Source organism: Clupea harengus, chromosome 20, assembly GCF_900700415.2.
Source record: "Clupea harengus chromosome 20, Ch_v2.0.2, whole genome shotgun sequence".
Lineage (NCBI taxonomy): Eukaryota > Metazoa > Chordata > Actinopteri > Clupeiformes > Clupeidae > Clupea > Clupea harengus.
Window position 1 is genome coordinate 8,678,635 of NC_045171.1, and position 19,227 is coordinate 8,697,861.

A 19,227-nucleotide genomic window follows, 5' to 3' on the forward strand; every position below is an offset into this window, starting at 1 on the left:
AAGTGATGGTAAGAGAAGGGATATTCCCTACCCCATATACGAGAAGTCCTCAAACACTCAATCAATTTGAGCCTTTGTGTCATGCAGAAGAAGATTTGGCTGAATGTGCAGGTATCAAACACCGCATATTCATCATGGATTTGAACTCATTTACAAAACATGGTCAAATTCCTCAAACAAATTGGCCTTGAACCACACCCACTATAACAGAATATTACTTTCCTTCAGACACACTCTATGTAGTCACAGTTGTAATTGGTCTCCTCCAGATTATGCTAACGTTTCTCTAAAGAAAAGGAATCCATGTAACATTGTGCTCCGCTGTGCATCGGGGTCCTCTTCGTCCTGCTCGTCCCGTCGAGATTTCTTTTTAGATAATGACCGCCGGACTATACGTTATCCCTTACCTAACCAGCTGCCCTTGGATTCTTGCTAGTAATCTAACTGTCTGAAGTGTTTCCTTCCGTCTTCTCAGAAACCTGTGGAGAGGGATGTGTGTGACCAGGCACTGGAGAGTTTTGAACAGTTGAATTTTCCTGTTTTAAGCACACCACATGAAGCCCGTCCTCCTGCATGAAATGAAAGATAAAATACTTACATTTCTCTTCCTTGTGTCCCTGCTGGACAACATTGTATGGCTTTTGTATTTGTATTGTGGACAAAATTACAATTTGTTTGTTTCCTTCATAAAATGTGTGTACAAAACTTCAATTTACACGAACATAGAAGTAGGAGCTGTATAGAGAAGGTACGTTGGCCCAAATCACCCCCTTGACTAAGGTCTGTGTTGGAATCTGTGTTGCAAATGGCTGTGAAGTAGTGCACACTACTCTTACTTCTGCTTCCAGGGACAATTTCAGTATTACCCAATTACAAGGTTAAACCCACACATGAACACATACACCAGAGTGACAGTGTCAGGACAGAAATCCAGATCCTTAGACATCAGAGCAGGGACACAGCATCCCCAACTTACTGTGGATTTACTTGAGGGGAAAAGGTGAAAGGAAAAGAGCCAAGTATGACACACTGATGGCTGATTGTCGTTAGTTTCCGATTTCATTATCTGTGAAGATTATCCTCATGCTGGGTGATCACAGCCGCCCGACACCAAACCCAAACCAAAGTCCAACGAGGACTAATAAAAACATAAAAATAAAAGTAATTGTGCGACTGAAAGAGGTGTCAGCAACTCTCTCTGGATGAGAGAAAGAACATCATCACATCATCATCCAGACACAGCAAGCTAAATGTGTATTAAAGTTCAATGCAGTTACAGCAGGATATCTTTATTCCTGTAGATAGTCATTTGCACAATACAAAGTGTCATACTTATTGTTCAATTCAATCTCACTAATCAACTAATTGTGCAACTGAAGGTCAAAGGTCAAGGTCATGCGAGAGATGTGATGTCACGGCCACATGTACCACGATATGCACTATCATCATTTGCATTTGTCCCCGTCTAAAAGCTTTAATTAGGAAACAGTTAGCTAGCAAGATATGCATGTTCTCTCCGCCTGCAAAAAGATTGCCGATAACAATGTTTAGACTGGACAAAACAGAATGGGTCTCCCTTTGTACATACAGAGATTGATTACCATCCTCAATTTGTCTATAATACATTTTACATTCAAATGTCATTTGAAGAGTTCATACACGTGAGCATGCATGCAAAATGAACACTGGTTTCTCTGCAAACATATATCATCGCATCACACTATTTGAATGAACAGGGTGTGTATTACAGTCCACAATAGGGTTGTGTAACAAAAGTGATTTGAAGCAGTCGGGTATCAATTAGAAGTACTTAACACGCCTTGTTTGCAGATACCGATCTGATAGTATGCCAATATTATATAACTCCAAGTTTTTTAAGCAATCTGTTCAAAAGTGTAAATACTGTGAATCAATACATGGGATACATGGGTCACACTAAGCTGAAGTTCATTTAGAGGCCTGAAAACCTGTTACCTGTTAAAACCTGTTACCTGTAAAAACCTGTTAAATCCCAGATTGCGGAGGTCAGCCCAATTTGTTGTTTGTTTTATTTCTTCTTTATCAATTTAAAAACAACCATTTAATATCATGTATAATATAATGTCGAAGTATTTAATATCATGTATAAATAGATATATGAATGGATAGTTCATTTTCCCAAAAAATATTTAAACAAATAAGTCTGTTCATTTAAACAACAGGAAATGATGTCATATATTAATAGGGGTACAAGGGACTAATAACAGTACGCTGTGGGATGTTTGTTGGGGGAAAAACAGTTAAAGTAAGAAAGTTATACAGAAAACGCCCAAACTAGGCTATTGTTATTGTAATCGAAAAGCAAACAGGTTTAAGTGCAGATTTGTAAGAAGGCATACAGAAAGATTCTTAAAGTGGCCCAAAAATGATGTCACTAAAAGGAATCTGCCAAAGCACCCGCAGCCTACACACTACTAGAGCACTCTCTCTCTCTCTCTCACTCTCACACACACACACACACACACACACACACACACACACACACACACACACACACACACACACACACACACACACACACACACACACACACACACACACGCACACGCACACACGCACACGCACACTCCTATACAGACAGGTTTTGAAATATATTTTAACTTCAAGCCCTGAGCTAGGCTATTGTTATTGTAAGTGAAACGCAAACAGGGTTTAGTGCAGATTTGTTAGGTGTCCGTCTGTCTTCGGGCTAAAATGGCATTCTTAGCATAGCACAGTCCTGGCAGCCTGTGTACTCTCTGGCCTCTGGAAACATGTGAGCTCTGACAGGAAGGGTGTCTCAACTACCTCAGTGGGTCCATGCAAACTTCCTGTTCACACTTGGGCTTTCATGCAGCCACCAGGCAGCTGAGGCGATGCTTGGTGCATCACACTCACTCTGAAGGACTGTGCAGCCTAGACACATGACAAAAAAATGCACATGACACATAGACACAAAAAAAACTATGTTAAAAGAGGGAAGAGAGAGAGAGAACGAGAAAGAGAGTGAACTTCACCGCAAGCATGACACTTTTAGAAACATTCCCTAGGTTTTCCATGCTGGACGGAGATAATATTCTCCACCGCAGGTTTTTCCTCAGCCCTGCCCGGTTGCAGTGGGAGTTTAAGGAGGTGCTGTTTACCAGGAGAGAGTTGCTGTTTGTAAGAGTCTTAGCAACTGGCCCACAACAACCTCTTTCCTAGCTGTCTATTGCTGTTTTCATCACACCAAATGAGATGAACTGTATAATTTCATGCAGATATTTCCTGGTTACTCTCATCACATTTACGGCATTGTATCTACAAAATGGGAGGTACTTCCAGCAAAAGTTCTACAGTATTGGGTCACGTTTCTACATTTTGTTCCCTAAACAATGCCACTAGGCTTCTTAGACACGCACATACCTACACCCACGCACGCACGCACGCACGCACGCACGCACGCACGCACGTGTATGATATCAGAGGATAAGACTAGACGGCCAGCTGAGGTCAGCTCATAAGAGCTGTAGAGGTTGACCATGGTAGGTATGTGAGAGGGGGATTTACAGTACGCCCATCCCTCAAAAGGCCCACCTGTTACCTTAACTATGACATTTAATGATGCCACAATGAGTTTCTAGCCAGCCTCAAGTTTCTTGTATTGATTTAAGATACACTTTAGGCACCCTACCCAAACATAACAGTTCAGTAACAAAACTAAATTAGATATTAGATGTACAATAGGAAAAACCTTTTATGACAAAAAAAAATCTTCACAGATATTTATTAGAATAGCACAGGCGCAATGTTGTAACATAAAAAAATCAATTTTGTTGCTTAAAAACGTAAAACGATTAAGTGGAGAAAACAAAAGGCCTCTAGGTCTGGACGCAGCAATGTTTGCCGAGCAGGCAAGAATTATGACTAGAAAATGCTTCTCCAAGCATTCCCACCAAAAACAGCAGCAGCTGGGCAGAGAGTCGTTAAGTCTTGGCCCCAGTAACTGATGTTATCACCCAGTGTGTGAGATGGCTGACTGTTTTAAGCCCAGGGTTGCGTGAGTGGGAAACAGCCAGTTGAGTAGCCAGAGCCAAAAGCATATTTGTCTGCGTGGCTATCAGGTAGGGTCTGCTTAGGTTATGCTGCCCTTACCTCCTCCACACATACTATGCCTTTTTCAGTGCCGTACTGAAACAACAGATGCACATTTTTGACATGTTTGACGCATCCAAATCTGATTGGAACATTAACTTAAGGTTGGTGGGAAAGGGGGGGTATGGACTGACTGACATGAGGCTGATCTTCGGTGTGTAATTCAGGGCTAAGACATTCAAGGCTTCCAAAATGATTTGCAGAATAACTTTTTAGATATGTCGACAGTCTGTTTTTACAAAAACAATCTTGCTTGGGCAGCAACAGTCCAGCAACAGTCAGCAATATCAATGTACGGACCAGTTGCAGGGAGAGCATACAGAGGATCAACACTGCCCCCTTGTGTCTACTGATTATAGTTGGACACCTCAATTACATTTTCATCCGGATCTCTGAAGTACAGGGAAGTAATTGGACCCACTGCTCTACTTCTCTCCACAGGCCCCTCTTCAATGGTCACACCACAGGCCTGTACAGTTTACACTACAGTTTAACCTAGTAACTGGCATAGGGTGTGCTCACTGACCCCAACAATGAATGGTATACGCTACACCATAAACTGTGATCAGGTCACCAACCAGTGAGGGTGAGTGTATTTATGACCAACGTGGCCTGATTTCTGGGGCCAAAGTGAGTATGGCCTTACCTGGAGATGGGCAGCTACTGTGGTAAGAGGAGTCTCTGTGATAAGACAGAGGTCTACGGAGCCTGGTGTGGGAATCTTGGCTTTGGGTTCAAACTCTTTCCCAGACTGGTGCAGATTGATCTTCTGCTGGCCAAAGCCCAAGGCCTTCCTGTCTCCCTGGGTGACAATTAAGATGGCAAATGAGATCACAGGCAGGGGTGGAGGTGAGGCATATATATGATAAATTGGCTGCTGTAGGTGCGTTGGCTCTATCCGGATAAATTACGTATCTAAAACTTAGCAAAGGTTGCCACCTAGTGGACATTTACCCAAAATATTTTCCTCCCAAGAACATTTTTAACACACCTTTACTCCTTGCCATATGGCTTTACGATTACATAAGATGTTTTGCTCAGTAGCACACTTTTATGAGTCCCAGTCCCACAAGAGAAATGACATACCTTGAAAGTCACAACCTCCATACCCAAGATTGAAGAGTAAAAATCAATAGTGTTGGGCACACTGCGTACAGTCAGAACTAGGTGGTCCAGATAACTGATCTGAACAGGGCAGGAACTTTTGAAGGAGACTCCAGCAGACAGTCGATATACCAGGGGCTGGGCAGGTAGACAATGAGACAATGAGCTTATTAATAGTATTATACGAAATTACGTATACGTATACGTATACTTATATATCAGTACGCATATACAAAGTCAGCATAAATTGATTACCTTTGGACAATCTATTGGGTCACGTTTCTGCATTTTTGTTGCCTAAACAATGCCACTAGGCCTCTTAGACACGCCCATACCTAGACCCACACCCCACCACACAGTCACCCACACCCACACATACGCATACACACACACACACACACACACACACACACACACACACACACACACACACACACACACACACACACGTGTGTAATGACACGTCCCTCATCTGTTGTTCTACTGCCATTAAGCTGAAGATGGAATGCTGACCCAGCAGAGAGTGGACACAGTTTTGGACCTCTTTTGTATCATTTCATGTGTATGATATCAGAGGATAAGACTAGACGGCCAGCTGAGAGTGGACACAGTGTTGGACCTCTTTTGTATCATTTCATGTGTATGATATCAGAGGATAAGACTAGACGGCCAGCTGAGGTCAGCTCATAAGAGCTGTAAAGGTTGACCATGGTAGGTATGTGAGAGGGGGATTTACAGTACGCCCATCCCTCAAAAGGCCCACCTGGTACCTTAACTATGACATTTAATGATGCCACAATGAATTTCTAACCAGCCTTAAGTTTCTTGTATTGATTTAAGATACACTTTAGGCACCCTACCCAAACATAACAGTTCAGTAACAAAACTGAATTAGATATTACACGTACAATAGGAAAAACCTTTTATGAAAAAAAAAAAATTGCTAAAAAAAAAAAAAAAAAAAATTATTTATTACAATAGCACATGTGGAATGTCTTAACATATAATGTAACGGTGCGGCTGCCCGTTACCGCTAACATTGTACTTGAACAGGACAAATGGAGTAGCCAGAGCGAGATACAAGAACAATGTTTATTTTGCACACAAACACGACAACTATATTTCACCACAATCACCGCATCTGTAAGACACAAACATACAACATACCGCTGAGGAAGAGCCATTCATACACCGCATGGCAAACATTGTGCAGAGCGGAACAATGGCGAACTTCTTACTGTGCGGTGGCATGTTGACGTTCTGCGTCAGGACCGAGGAAAGACCCGACATAAAGTCGGAATGGTCTTTTGAACGTTGGGGCACGGATCGTAAGACATTGTTGGTGGGATGATAGGGGTGTTTGTAGTGTGTGATCACAGGTGGGTTATTTAGAGTGCTAGATAATTATATTACATGATTGTATGTGTATAAACCTGTCTGTATTAATATAGTGTATGTATTTATTGATAGTTAGGCGATTTGGTGTAGTTTTAAGGATAATTGATTTAGGATAGGTATAATGGTTTGGGCTGGGCAAGTAAAATGCCAGAGCAGAGCAGGTTGAAGTCAGATTGGTCTAAGGTGGACAACAGACAACATATCTGACAGTTGAGTTACAAGTATGGAGTAAAATTACCAGAGTTAGTTAGCTTGCTTTTTGATTATTGAAATATCTTTGTTATTTTGGAAGTTATTCAGTTATTGGAAATTATTGTTTGGTGTTTTTTTTTCTTTCTATGTTTTTCTCCATACTAGAATGTGTGCCTGCTGCCACTGGCTAGTAAAATCTTGTGGATATTGGTCCTAAATCTTTGAAACACTGCCTCCAAGCCTTTTTTTCATCGGTGCAAAGTCAGCCATCCTACATATAAAAATAAATTTTTTTTTGCTTAAAAACTATATAAAAACACAGTAAAGTGGAGAAAACAAAAGGCCTCTAGGTCTGGACGCAGCAGTGTTTGCCGAGCAGGCAAGAAGTATGACTAGAAAATGCTTGTCCAAGCATTCCCACCAAAAACAGCAGCAGCTGGGCAGAGAGTCATTAAGTCTTGGCCCAAGTAACTGATGTTATCACCCAGTGTGTGAGATGGCTGACTGTTTTAAGCTCAGGGTTGCGTGAGTGGGAAACAGCCAGTTGAGTAGCCAGAGCCAAAAGCATATTTGTCTGCGTGGCCATCAGGTAGGGTCTGCTTAGGTTATGCTGCCCTTACCTCCACCACACATACTATGCCTTTTTCAGTGCCATATTGAAACAATAAATGGAAATTTTTGGCATTTTTCACGCATCCAAATCTGACTGGAACATTAACTAGAGTTGGTGGGAGAGGAGGGGGTATGGACTCAGTGACATTAGGCTGATCTTCGGTGTGTAATTCAAGGCTGACATTCAAGGGCATACAGAGGTTCAACACTGCCCCCTTGTGTCTACTGATTATAGTTGGACACCTCAATTAAATTTTCATCCGGATCTCTGAAGTACAGGGAAGTAATTGGACCCACTGCTCCACTTCTCTCCACAGGCCCCTCTTCAATGGTCACACCACAGGCCTGTAAACACAAGCCGGTCAAAGCTCTGAACATTCAAATCAGTTAAACTGTTCACCCATCTGTACACTGCTTGACTTCTCAGACTACCCTCATCTCCTAACAGGCAAGATTTACTCATGCAAAAGCTTGAATAACAAGCTCCAGACAAAGATTAGCAAAATAGAGTAAAATTGGAATGTTGTAGTTGAAGAATGCGAGACTGAGCAGTGTTTCCCCTAGGTTTACAGCTTTGGGGAGGGGGGGAGGGAAAACATTTTTGAGATAGTTGCGGCCTAAAATCGTGATTTCGCGGGAGCTTTTTCGATGAAAGTTGCTGTGTTTTAAGGAGTTTGTTGCGATGAAATTGCCGGAGGAAGTGAAAGTTGCGATAAAAAGTTGCGAATTTTTCTCTTTGTAATCATAATTGTGTTATTTGTTGAAAAATAACTGATTTAATAAACAAACATTCATTCATCAAGAACAAAACCATTGAGAAATGGTCCTCTAAATAACCATGCCAATATGCCAAACAAAAGATAACCAGGACTACAAAAATGTAGCAAAATAGGCTTTACTTATCCACAACCAGAGGCGGGGGGGGGGGGGGGGGGCTATTCTTTTTCTGTGACCCAGCAAAAGTAGGTGGGTTTGTGGGTATGCTCCCCCATAAGAATTTTTGGAAAATATCCTTCTAAATAGTGTCCTCTAGTGGGTTTTAGGAAGATAAATTAACACATTTAGATTTAAAATATGGCACAACAATAAACATATTGAAGACATCTGCTGAGATAGGTGTTAATTATACTGTAGCATGGTAGGGATTTGCAGCTCAAGTGAGTAGGTTAACGTTATAGGCTAAAATTCACTAGCTAGTTATAGCTGGTGGAGCTACTGAGTAGGGTAGCATACCCACAGGATCAATGAACCGGCATGATAAAAGAGAGCCACGACATCTATTATTATCTCGTGATGATTTAACCATTTCGTTTCTTTTAATATTTTAAACTTCATGTGCTATACCTTTATATCCAGCAGCTGACTATGGCAGATTTCACCAGCTTGGGTCGGACAGTGGCTCCCAGTCTGTTTACTACTAGACGTTATCACTGACTGTCTGTCTGCCTGCTCGCGAGGCTCACTCACTCACGACCAAACAGAGCCTTGCGCTTGCCACCACAGTCTCAAACAGGCGGGATTCCTGTGCTACTCGAGACTATTTTATTTCTAAATCTAAAAAATAAACAAAATAATTCCACTAAATTGGTTGTTAGGTGTGAATTTGACGATCTCAAAAATGTACTGTCCACAACGAAGTGCACCTGTTGACATTACAAAAGGACCATCAGTAAGACTGAATAAATTGTTATGAATGTCTCAGCCTTCACATATGACGGGAAAAAAAACAGCCTGTGTCACTATGATCTGTGTCGTCATCTAACGTCGTGCCTGTGTTTCTGCCGTTCTCATTCTATGCTTATCAATCTGTGTTGCTATCCTTGTTTATTTATTTTATCCGTAAAGGTGTTGATGTTGTTCAATTTCATATATTAATTTAAATCGTCAAATTTCAAGTCATCCATTCTTCAACACTAGCTGCTACCTCATCTTCAAACAGAAAGTAACGTTAACTCTCCATGGCAACAGCTCTTGAGGGTTTGGAAAATAATCGTATTTATTGCTTCCTTCATTATTCACAGAAAAATAAATAATTGTCATTACATTTCATGTTACATTTCGTGTACCAGACTCTATGTAAAAAGGGCCACGCACAACTCGCGGAAAATGATAAAAATGCAAGCCAGATCTATTTTTGAATTTTCGGTGCGGACCTGGGCATAGGTTCTGCTTCCACGTCTCGTGTAGCCATTCTCATTGGGCCTCATTCTCGAACATTTTCTTAAGTGTCTTCTTACGGACTTCGAAAGACAAACCTAAGAAAAGATGAACGCCTGGAAATGTGTTCTTAAAAGCTTAAAAGTGTCCGTAGCTGTGCACTGATTCTTAAGCCCAATTCTGTCCGCTGGTGGGAGTGTGCTCATCACCTGTGTGTGCGCGCACGTGTCTGTGTGTTTGTGTGCCGTGCGCGATACAGAGAGCAGAGGAGAATTGTAAACGCATGACCATGTAGAGACAAAAATGACATGCCGTCGTGTAAATAAGATAAATAACATAAGGCTATTTATGTTGTTTAATAAAAGAACAAGCTATAGACATGTTCTATAGGAAAGGTAACCTTAAATGACTTCCGTTGTGATCTGGCGCTTTTTAGAAAAAAAAATTGAACAAAATTAACTTGACCTTCCAGGGGGGGCGGGGGGTGCCGTTGGGGGGGCGGGGCGCCCCCCTAATATAATGGTAGGGGAAACACTGCTGAGGAATATGATGCAACTTCAAGGTTCAAAATCCTAAATCCAAAATAGAAATAGATAAGCTGCCCATGTCAATCCTTACAAAAGTTTAAGACTAAATGTAACAGGGTCTAATATGCTTCCCTGAATTTCCCTCCCTTCATGGGTTAATTCTCTAGCACGGTCAAGGTGCAGATTATTGGTTCCCAAGTTTATTTAGTTACAATGTTTTGAAGTGGGCGTGATAAAGTAGTTATCTCTGTGTTCTTCCTTTCCTCTGTCTCTTTCCATGGATGTATGAGACAGAGGTAGGTATACATCCTAAAAACACAGGCTAACAAGTTAACTAGCCTACATGTGTCTATATGGTATAACTTGTTTTGTACATAGTATTTTAAGTGGCTTGCCTGATTTATGTTGACAGGAGCTGAGCGACTGGCTAGTTTCTGTTTGAGTGATTTTATTTTCTTCTTTTACATGTATCAGGTGGGTCACGTTTTACACTTACGTATTTTATGCACGTGTTTGTGCGTGAGAGCTCTTTCCATGGATGTATGAGACAGAGAGAGCAATAAAACCTGCGAATACCAGGTCGGTGGCTGTGTTTTCCTTTAAACTACACAACGCAGAGTAAGACAGCGAGGGGAAGATTACCTCCGTTACATAAAGTTTAACCTAGTAACTGGCATAGGGTGTGCTCACTGACCCCAACAATGAATGGTATACACTACACCATAAACTGTGATCAGGTCACCAACCAGTGAGGGCGAGTGAATTTATGACCAACGTGGCCTCATTTCTGGGGCCAAAGTGTGTATGGCCTTACCTGGAGATGGGCAGCTACTGTGGTAAGAGGAGTCTCTGTGATAAGACAGAGATCTACGGAGCCTGGTGTGGGAATCTTGGCTTTGGGTTCAAACTCTTTCCCAGACTGGTGCAGATTGATCTTCTGCTGGCCAAAGCCCAAGGCCTTCCTGTCTCCCTGGGTGACAATTAAGATGGCAAATGAGATCACAGGCAGGGGTGGAGGTGAGGCATATATATGATAAATTGGCTGCTGCAGGTGCGTTGGCTCTATCCGGATAAATTACGTATCTAAAACTTAGCAAAGGTTGCCACGTAGTGGACATTTACCCAAAATGTTTTCCCCCCAAGAACATTTTTAACACACCTTTCCTCCTTGCGATATGGCTTTACGGTTACAGCACACTCTTATGAGTCCCAGTCCCACAAGAGAAATTACATACCTTGAAAGTCACAACCTCCATACCCAAGATTGAAGAGTAAAAATCAATAGTTTTGGGCACACTGCGTACAGTCAGAACTAGGTGGTCCAGATGACTGATCTGAACAGGGCAGGAACTTTTGAAGGAGACTCCGGCAGACCATCGATATACCAGGGGCTGGGCAGATAGACAATGAGACATACCTTATTAATGGTATTATACGAAATTACGCATATACCTATATATACGAAGTCAGCATAACATTATTATCTTTGTCAATCTTATTCGTCTACTCAAGTAATTACGGTACACGGAAATACACATCGGATCTGCAAAAGTTTAAAACTTTTTAACTACACTTTGTGACAATTCGGGGGTGGAAGTATCAGCATAATTTAATAAGCAACGCATCTGTACCGTAAAACTGAGGGAACAATGAGCCAACACCATATTCTACATAACCGTGTGTAGCCTACGCACAGACTGGGGTATCTCCAAGGCTTTTCTGCAGGTAATTTCTTCCAAATATTTACCTTGGGATACGCCACTTGCATACGCGATAAAACGCAGCTGAGTGTCCTCAAAGCCATTGTCAAATGAAGAGAAGTTGACACCTCCTCGTTGTCTACAACGTTGGGTTTGTCGGTCGACGATGTGAGGAATCAGATCTGCTTCGCCCGAAAGTAATTCTAAGTAATGATTGGCTAAGACCAGTCACCTGTCCGGAACGGAAAACACGATACGTTACGATACGGTTGGCTAATACCAGGACTTTTACTTTTTCCTTCTACCGACAGTGTTCTCTCTACCTTGACTTACCGTAATAACAGTAAACTAGTGATCTGCAGTTGGCTGGAAAACTGCTATCCTCACCATGGGGTTCGAGCCTAGGCTGTACGGTGGACGAGTTAGGGGACATTTGAGATTTGCAAGGGGGACAACATTGTCTAGTGTCAGAATGGTCTGAGTACAGTAATACAGGCATGCATGGACGGACATAGGAGGGGGAAAGTATCCAAGGTCCAAAGATCGAAGCCAACCTTTTGTGACAACCTACATCTGTCCTCTGCTGTCATAGTGTGGGTTGCAAACTGCTGCAACTTCGCAACACAATCGTGTTTGACACGAAATTGATCTAATTTGATGCAATCAAAAACTGTCAAACTAAAGAAACCATATGCTACTAAACGTTGACCATGGATAAAAAACGGTTAAAGCTTAAACACAGACTTTTCAAGCATTCCGAGACAAAAGGGAGAAGAAATGCGCTACGCACCATATTCCTTGCATACCATATTTGTTTCAGAATCTATTGACCTATGCTGCACGTAAGCCTGCAACAAAACAAGATTATCATCAACGCAATGCCACTGCGAGAAGAGATAACTCCTATAAACAGTTTATTTGCCAACATCAGCAAAACGTTTTGGGCGAACTGAACCCAGTTCTGCCTACCTGCTTAAACCTGGAACCTATTTTTAGATCTTTTTGGGTTTTAACCTTGACTAAGGACAATTAACGATCGAAATGCATCAAAGTAAACCACTTGTTTTAACCGCAGTAAGTGTCTGACAACATGGAAAAGATCCCTACAGGGGTAGACCTGTGTCTGTTTACCTCAATAACTGTAAAGAAACTTTAGAAAATTACTGTTTCTACAGTTTCTGTAGTATACGTCTCTGTTTCTGTAGAGAACTCATAGTACATGCTTGCATACTTTGACCCCCAGAAAGAGCTGTGGCTCCAAGTAGCCTAGATGCTTCAAAATGTAGCCTTTGTGCATTCACGCTCTAAGATGGCAAACCAATTGCCCATGCATTCAAGTCACTCAACAGTACAGAAGAGAACTATTAGTATACGCAAATCAAAAAGGCTCCACAGTCAGACCACAAACCACTAGGGGCGATCCTTTGGGAACCACTGGCAGCAGTGCCTCCATAACTCCAAAAAATGATATTACAGCTACAAAAAAATACAATATCCACATCCTCCACTGCCCTGAAAGGAAATACTGGTGGCTGACAGTCTGTCACGAAAATCAATCGAATACCATGACGACCGGCTGATGGAAAGTATGGAAGCCCAAGTACACACCCTCTTCAGCAGCCTTCTGGTGAGTGACAACAGACTGCAGAAAATCAAAGAGGCAACGGCACAAGACCCAGCTTACTGCATTGAAAAGTGTCACAAAGGCCGGATCACCTAATGAAAGAAAAAAAAATTCCACCTAACATCCAAGAATACTGGAACCACAGAGACAAAACGTTGGACGGCATAATGTTCAAAGGTGAAAAAAGAGGAGTACGAGACGAGCAAGTGTGGAGCACGAGATCTTGCTCTTTCTGACATGGGAAAACAGATCGAGACAGTCGTGGAGAAATACTCAAAAGGCCATGGCCATATTGTAGTTACAGATCTGTTCACATGGAACAACACAGAATTACATTGTCATAATACAGTCGTAGTAGACAGCAGACAGCAGGTTCATTGGGATGGAGAGACTACAGAGCTGTACTTCATCATTAGTCAACACCAAACTCAAAGCATTCAGCATTTAGCATTTGCCTGTCACAGCGTTACAGAATCTGTCATAGGCGACAACGGCTACAGCTCAAGAAATTCCCACACTTTGCAAAAGTATGGGATTTCAAACACAGGGACAGACACACACACACACACACTGCTGCAGAGACACACACACTCACACACAAACAAACACACACACATATTCACTGCTGCAGAGACACAAACACACACACACCCACTAACTCTCACACACACACACTACCCACAAGTCCCCACTATCCTCAAAGCACTGGCCCTGCTAAAAACACAGTGCAGACAGCAAAACGCATCCAAGACAAAGTCAAAGCTACAAACAAAGACCCTTACCTTGGTCTACTACAATATCACAACACACCCGTGGACCCAAAGTCATTACGCAGAGGTGTAAAAAGTACTGAAATGTTGTACTCAAGTAAAAGTACAATTACTTTGATGAAATTTTACTTAAGTACAAGTAAAATTACCCATCTAAAAATCTACTCAAGTAAAAGTAAAAAGTAGTTAATTTAAAATGTACTTTAAGTAAAAGTTACTTAGTTACTTTCAACAACTTGATGGGGGCCGCTCCTATATAGTGCAAAAAAGAACAAGGGGTCATAAATCCAATACAAAAACTAGTTATTTTTTATTAAAGGAGAATCTTTAGAAATATAAGTGCAATGACATTAAACATGTCAAACATTAAACATGTCAACACAACATTTAAGAACTTTTGACATGACAGCTAAAATAAAAAGTTAAAATACCGCTGCCCCACTTAAACTTTGGTTACTTTACTTGTGTCCACCTTTAGAGCATTAGTCTACAAAATTCTTGTTGAGTTTGAGCAGCAGCTGATTTTCAAGATGAGTAGAGTTCATCCGGGCTAGCTTTGCATTGAACAGCAATCCAGCACAGCTTAAGAGTCGCTCGCAGGCGGCCGAGGCAGGTAGGCAAGTATTGAGTTTCAGGGACAGTTTTTTGATATTCTGAAAGGCGTTCAGCAGATCCATATTGACTGAGACACAGGCTAGGTACCCTTCTAACTCCCCTGTGCCTTCTGACCTTCTGGACTTCATTGAGGAAAATAAATCATCTTCATCTGATGAATGTTGTCCAACTTGCTCCAGCCTCCAACATCCGGTCAAGGTGTTGTCTGACATAGACTAGACCTGTAGAATGACAAACAACATTTCTGACAATTAAGTATTGAGCTGCTATCAAGATTCAAGAGTGCATCATAACACAGAAATAGCTATAAATAGCTACCTGAGATGACAGACCTACAGTATACAGAATTATAGCATTATTTTCTATTTCTACATGCATCACAATTCATAATCCTCAATTCTTGCTAACCGGGACCCCTTAGCATGAACATGAAAGACGTGCAAGTGCAAAGCCACCACTTATCGTTATCAATATCTGACTAAACATCGTGATAAATTGCAGATAACGACATACACATTGACTTGTCCAACTGTCTGAGAACGATGGTGTGCGCATTCACATTGTTCTGTTTCAAGGCATGGGAGGCAGCCAAATGATTAGCCTAATATCAGTTTATGTGGTGTATTTCATTGCTGATGACTGATCTGCAGTTTTTAACACAATATGAGAGACAGAACATAATAATTCTATGACCTGAAACGAATGGAAGACAGGAATGGTATTATTAGTCTATTGGATGACCGCTGTCGACGTTAGCATACTCAGGTCGGTTGCAAGTGCTAGCCAAAATTAGGCTACTACCTACTAGTGCCATGAAACGCATATTTTGCTTAATGGAGCAAAGCTAACTAAATGACAAAAACGCTGTATGAACTACTAATGGAAAGGGACAAATACTGTACTTACCAACACATGCTTGCGCAGATTTGAAGATGAATTTGTATAAACAGAAAGTTCTGACTGACGGATTAGGCACAGTTTACACAGCATATAGCTGTTGCCTCTTTTACGTTGGAAGGCAAACTGCTTGCTGAGATGTGGCCACGGGTTTTCTTCATCTTCTTTAATTTCAACTGGCGGAAAGTTCGGTGCTTCAGCTTGTTGGTGGTCCGCAGCTTGTTGGTAGTCCGCACTATCATCTTCCTCCATATCTATCTCTCGTGACTCGGCACCGTACTGGCGCCTTGCATCGACTCCATCATCCACTCTATGCAGCATCCACCACTGCAGTGAGCATTGTGGTGCGCGATTCCTGCCTTGAACTATGTTTTTTTTTTACTCAGTAACGGATGTAATTTCCAATGTAGCGAAGTACAATACTTCAGTCAAAATCTACTTAAGTAAAAGTAAAATTACCGATTTAAAAAACTACTTAAAAATTACAAAGTACACAAAAAAACTACTCAATTACAGTAACGTGTGTTGAGCATATTTAATAATATAGCAAAGCCATGTTAAATAGCCTATGCAAATGACGTCACATTAGAACATGTGTGCCTGCGTGCACTGGAATGCTATTGTGAGCATGCGCTGAATAAACGGTCAGTTGTGAGTTCCCAGACCAAAGAGAAGATGGTAGTCTGTACTCTTTTCTCCCGTGAATGCTAACTACTAGTAGGTACTAGCTAACCACATTGGTGACTGTTATAACGATAGACTGCTGCAGAAATGTCTAACGCTACAACGTGAGTAAAAGTAATTCGTTACTTTACACCTCTGCCAGAAAGCTGTACACGAGAGGAGAAAGGTATGCCAACACTGCCAGCAGCTATACTGTAACAGATCTACCAGACCTCTGCCTCACCTGCCTGTAGGTACACCTATCCTTTTTTCTGGCACAAGGATGGATCAGACATTCCGACACAACCGCTTGCCCCTCCACGAGGTCAAGAAAAGTTTAAGCTCCAACCACCAACCACACACAGTTCCCACAGCCTGAACCTGCAAAACATCCACAGCCAGACAGCCAGCTGGACCAGCAACAGCCTGGCTATACAACAACATCTAGCCGCAGCATCAGGCCTAGACAAGTCCTTAACTTGTAAACATTTTAAAGGGTGTAGGCAGATCACTGCCCTATTGTACACACACAAAAAATAGAATAAGAAATGGGAATGCACGTGAAATGCTTACCTGTTGCTTATGAAGGAGCACTTCAATTAAACTGAATTTATATAGCGCCAGAACAATGAAATGGTCTCAAGGCGCTTTGCAGAGCCCAGAGCCTGGACCCCCTTAGAGCAAGCACAATGGCAACAGGGGCAAGGAAATCAGGAAGGAACCTTAAGCAGAACCACGGCACATAAGGGGGGACCCATCTGCTTGAGGTCGAATGTACTCGTTTGTTTAATTTTATTAGATGCATTACAGCTTGTTTACTTACCTGTTATGTTCACGTGCGGTTATGAAGGGTTACTGTTGGCTCAGGTTAAAGAGTTTATATATACAGTATAACTAGGCCTCACTTTGAAAAACTCGAAGTCTCATCTCATTCTCCAACAAGAAGTGACCTCACCTGTGGGCATGTACCTCAACTCTGTGCTGATGAGGGCTCACCTTACTCTGTAGGTGGCTGAATGCTCAGGGACTGCACCCCAAACTACACAGAAATCATCACTGATCTGCCACTGGAGCACTGAGGGAATGGATTACCTTCTAAAGGGGATCCATTTCAGGCGGATCCATCGGAGGGAACTACCAGACGGTTGCCTCCTTGATAGGTTGGGGTGCAGTGCTGATGGGGAGGGCAGCCAGCGGGACATGGAGCCCCATTTGGGCCAAACTTCCCATCCTTGAGAGTTGACTTGTTCGCTTCTGCAGAAAATGCACAATGCCTGCTGTGGTTTTTTATGTCCAACCCACCAGGTCAACTTGTCTCAGGCGTCTCTCCTGAATCAAGTGTTGTAGTCGAGTCACTAAACCTCGAGTCCGAGGCGAGTCTCAAGTCCCCAGTGTTTGAGTCCAAAACCAAGTCCGAGTCACCAAAGAAGAGTCAGAGTCGAGTCATCAAGGTTGAGTCTGAGTCATCTTCCAAGATGGGTTCCAGTGCTCCATAAAAAAGGCCTAAAAGACACCTAAACACAAATGACAGCTGTCACCATTTCAAATAGTTTATTTACTGTGTGTGACACAATAAAACCATAACACAAAAATATTGCGTTCATTTTCGATTGATTATAGAAAAAATAACGCATCAAGACAATTAATTAGCAAGATGAATTGCACTCAATGCACCCCTTGATCCATGTGTCACTGAAGGCTACGACAGCTGCAGCCATATTTGATGGATTTCAATGGCGACCTCTAAAAAAGTGGTCAGTCTGTGTGGCAGTAATAGTTTGTATTTCTCCCAATGCACACTTCTGATGTGGAGCCATCATCAATGTTTGGGCTGTATTGGTAGTCGAATGTTAGGTCTACAGTCTCATCTTGGAATTCTTGGAAATATACATCACCTTGTTTTCAAGTTTGAGAGAGAGAATTCCAGAACTTCAGAAACACTTGCACAAAACCCTTTGGAAAAACCTGAAGGTAATTTGTAAAATATTTGTAACCATAACTGTAAGAAACAAACAGTTATTCAACTATACTATATATAAAAAACATTGTTACATAGTTATAAGGCAAAACATTTTTGGTGACATGAATTCACAAGACAGCCAGACCTGATCAGTGCTTACTGTAGTTGGTATAATCTGATGTCACCAAAGTTAGTTAACTCATAGGTTTAAGGGAAACTATGAGATGGATTAATCAGGAATAAAGAAAATGTGTTCTTCATTTAAAAAAAGTTTTTGGAAGTATGTTGTTTGTCATTAATGTGTGGTGAACATCACACTGCCAAGGCAAATTTCACATCAATGGCAAAGCTGACAGATATTTAATTGCTTCTCGCAGCAAATTGATATATGTGATTAACTAATCAATTAATCATAAATCATGTAAATAATAAGATTAAATTGTGATCGCTTGACAGCCCTAGTATTAATAGTTATCAATATCCTATGCCAAATTATTATGGCCTGATACAAAAAAATGAACAAAAAAAGTCAGTCGCCAAATTCTGAGTCCGAATGCAGTCAATGCTTGAGTCCAAGTCATCGGACTCGAGTGCTACAACACGGCCTGAATCCTGTGGCATTAATTATATTCTACTTTTCTTACGAACACTCTTTGATGCTGGCCAAGCTGCATCTGTAAGTGTACGCAGCTGCTATCTCAGCATGTCAGGATAAAGGCTCAGATGGTCCGATTGGGTCACGGACTCTTGATCAGGTTCCTTAAAGGTGTTCACCGACACCGACTGACCCCCCCAGAGTACATCTTTCCCTACGTGACTTCTTGCAGGCTCTGTGCCCAGTGACAGCCCAGGTCAA

The 19,227-nt window shown here is 41.7% G+C and overlaps 2 protein-coding genes across 2 annotated transcripts; both read right to left on the reverse strand.

The window, feature by feature from the left end:
• Positions 1-2,604: 2,604 nt before the first annotated feature.
• Positions 2,605-6,546, reverse strand: LOC105902953 (glyoxalase domain-containing protein 5-like). The gene is made up of 4 exons (XM_031587550.2): positions 6,424-6,546; positions 5,239-5,394; positions 4,799-4,954; positions 2,605-2,934 (listed from the first exon to the last, which is right to left on the reverse strand). The coding sequence occupies exons 1-4, from the start codon at positions 6,544-6,546 to the stop codon at positions 2,854-2,856; spliced, it is 516 nt and encodes a 171-aa protein (XP_031443410.2). The 3' UTR covers positions 2,605-2,853.
• On the reverse strand, positions 6,335-12,113 carry LOC105903516 (glyoxalase domain-containing protein 5-like). Its single transcript, XM_012831285.3, has 4 exons — positions 11,890-12,113; positions 11,378-11,533; positions 10,957-11,112; positions 6,335-7,803 (listed from the first exon to the last, which is right to left on the reverse strand). The coding sequence occupies exons 1-4, from the start codon at positions 11,944-11,946 to the stop codon at positions 7,681-7,683; spliced, it is 492 nt and encodes a 163-aa protein (XP_012686739.2). The 5' UTR covers positions 11,947-12,113; the 3' UTR covers positions 6,335-7,680.
• Positions 12,114-19,227: the final 7,114 nt, after the last annotated feature.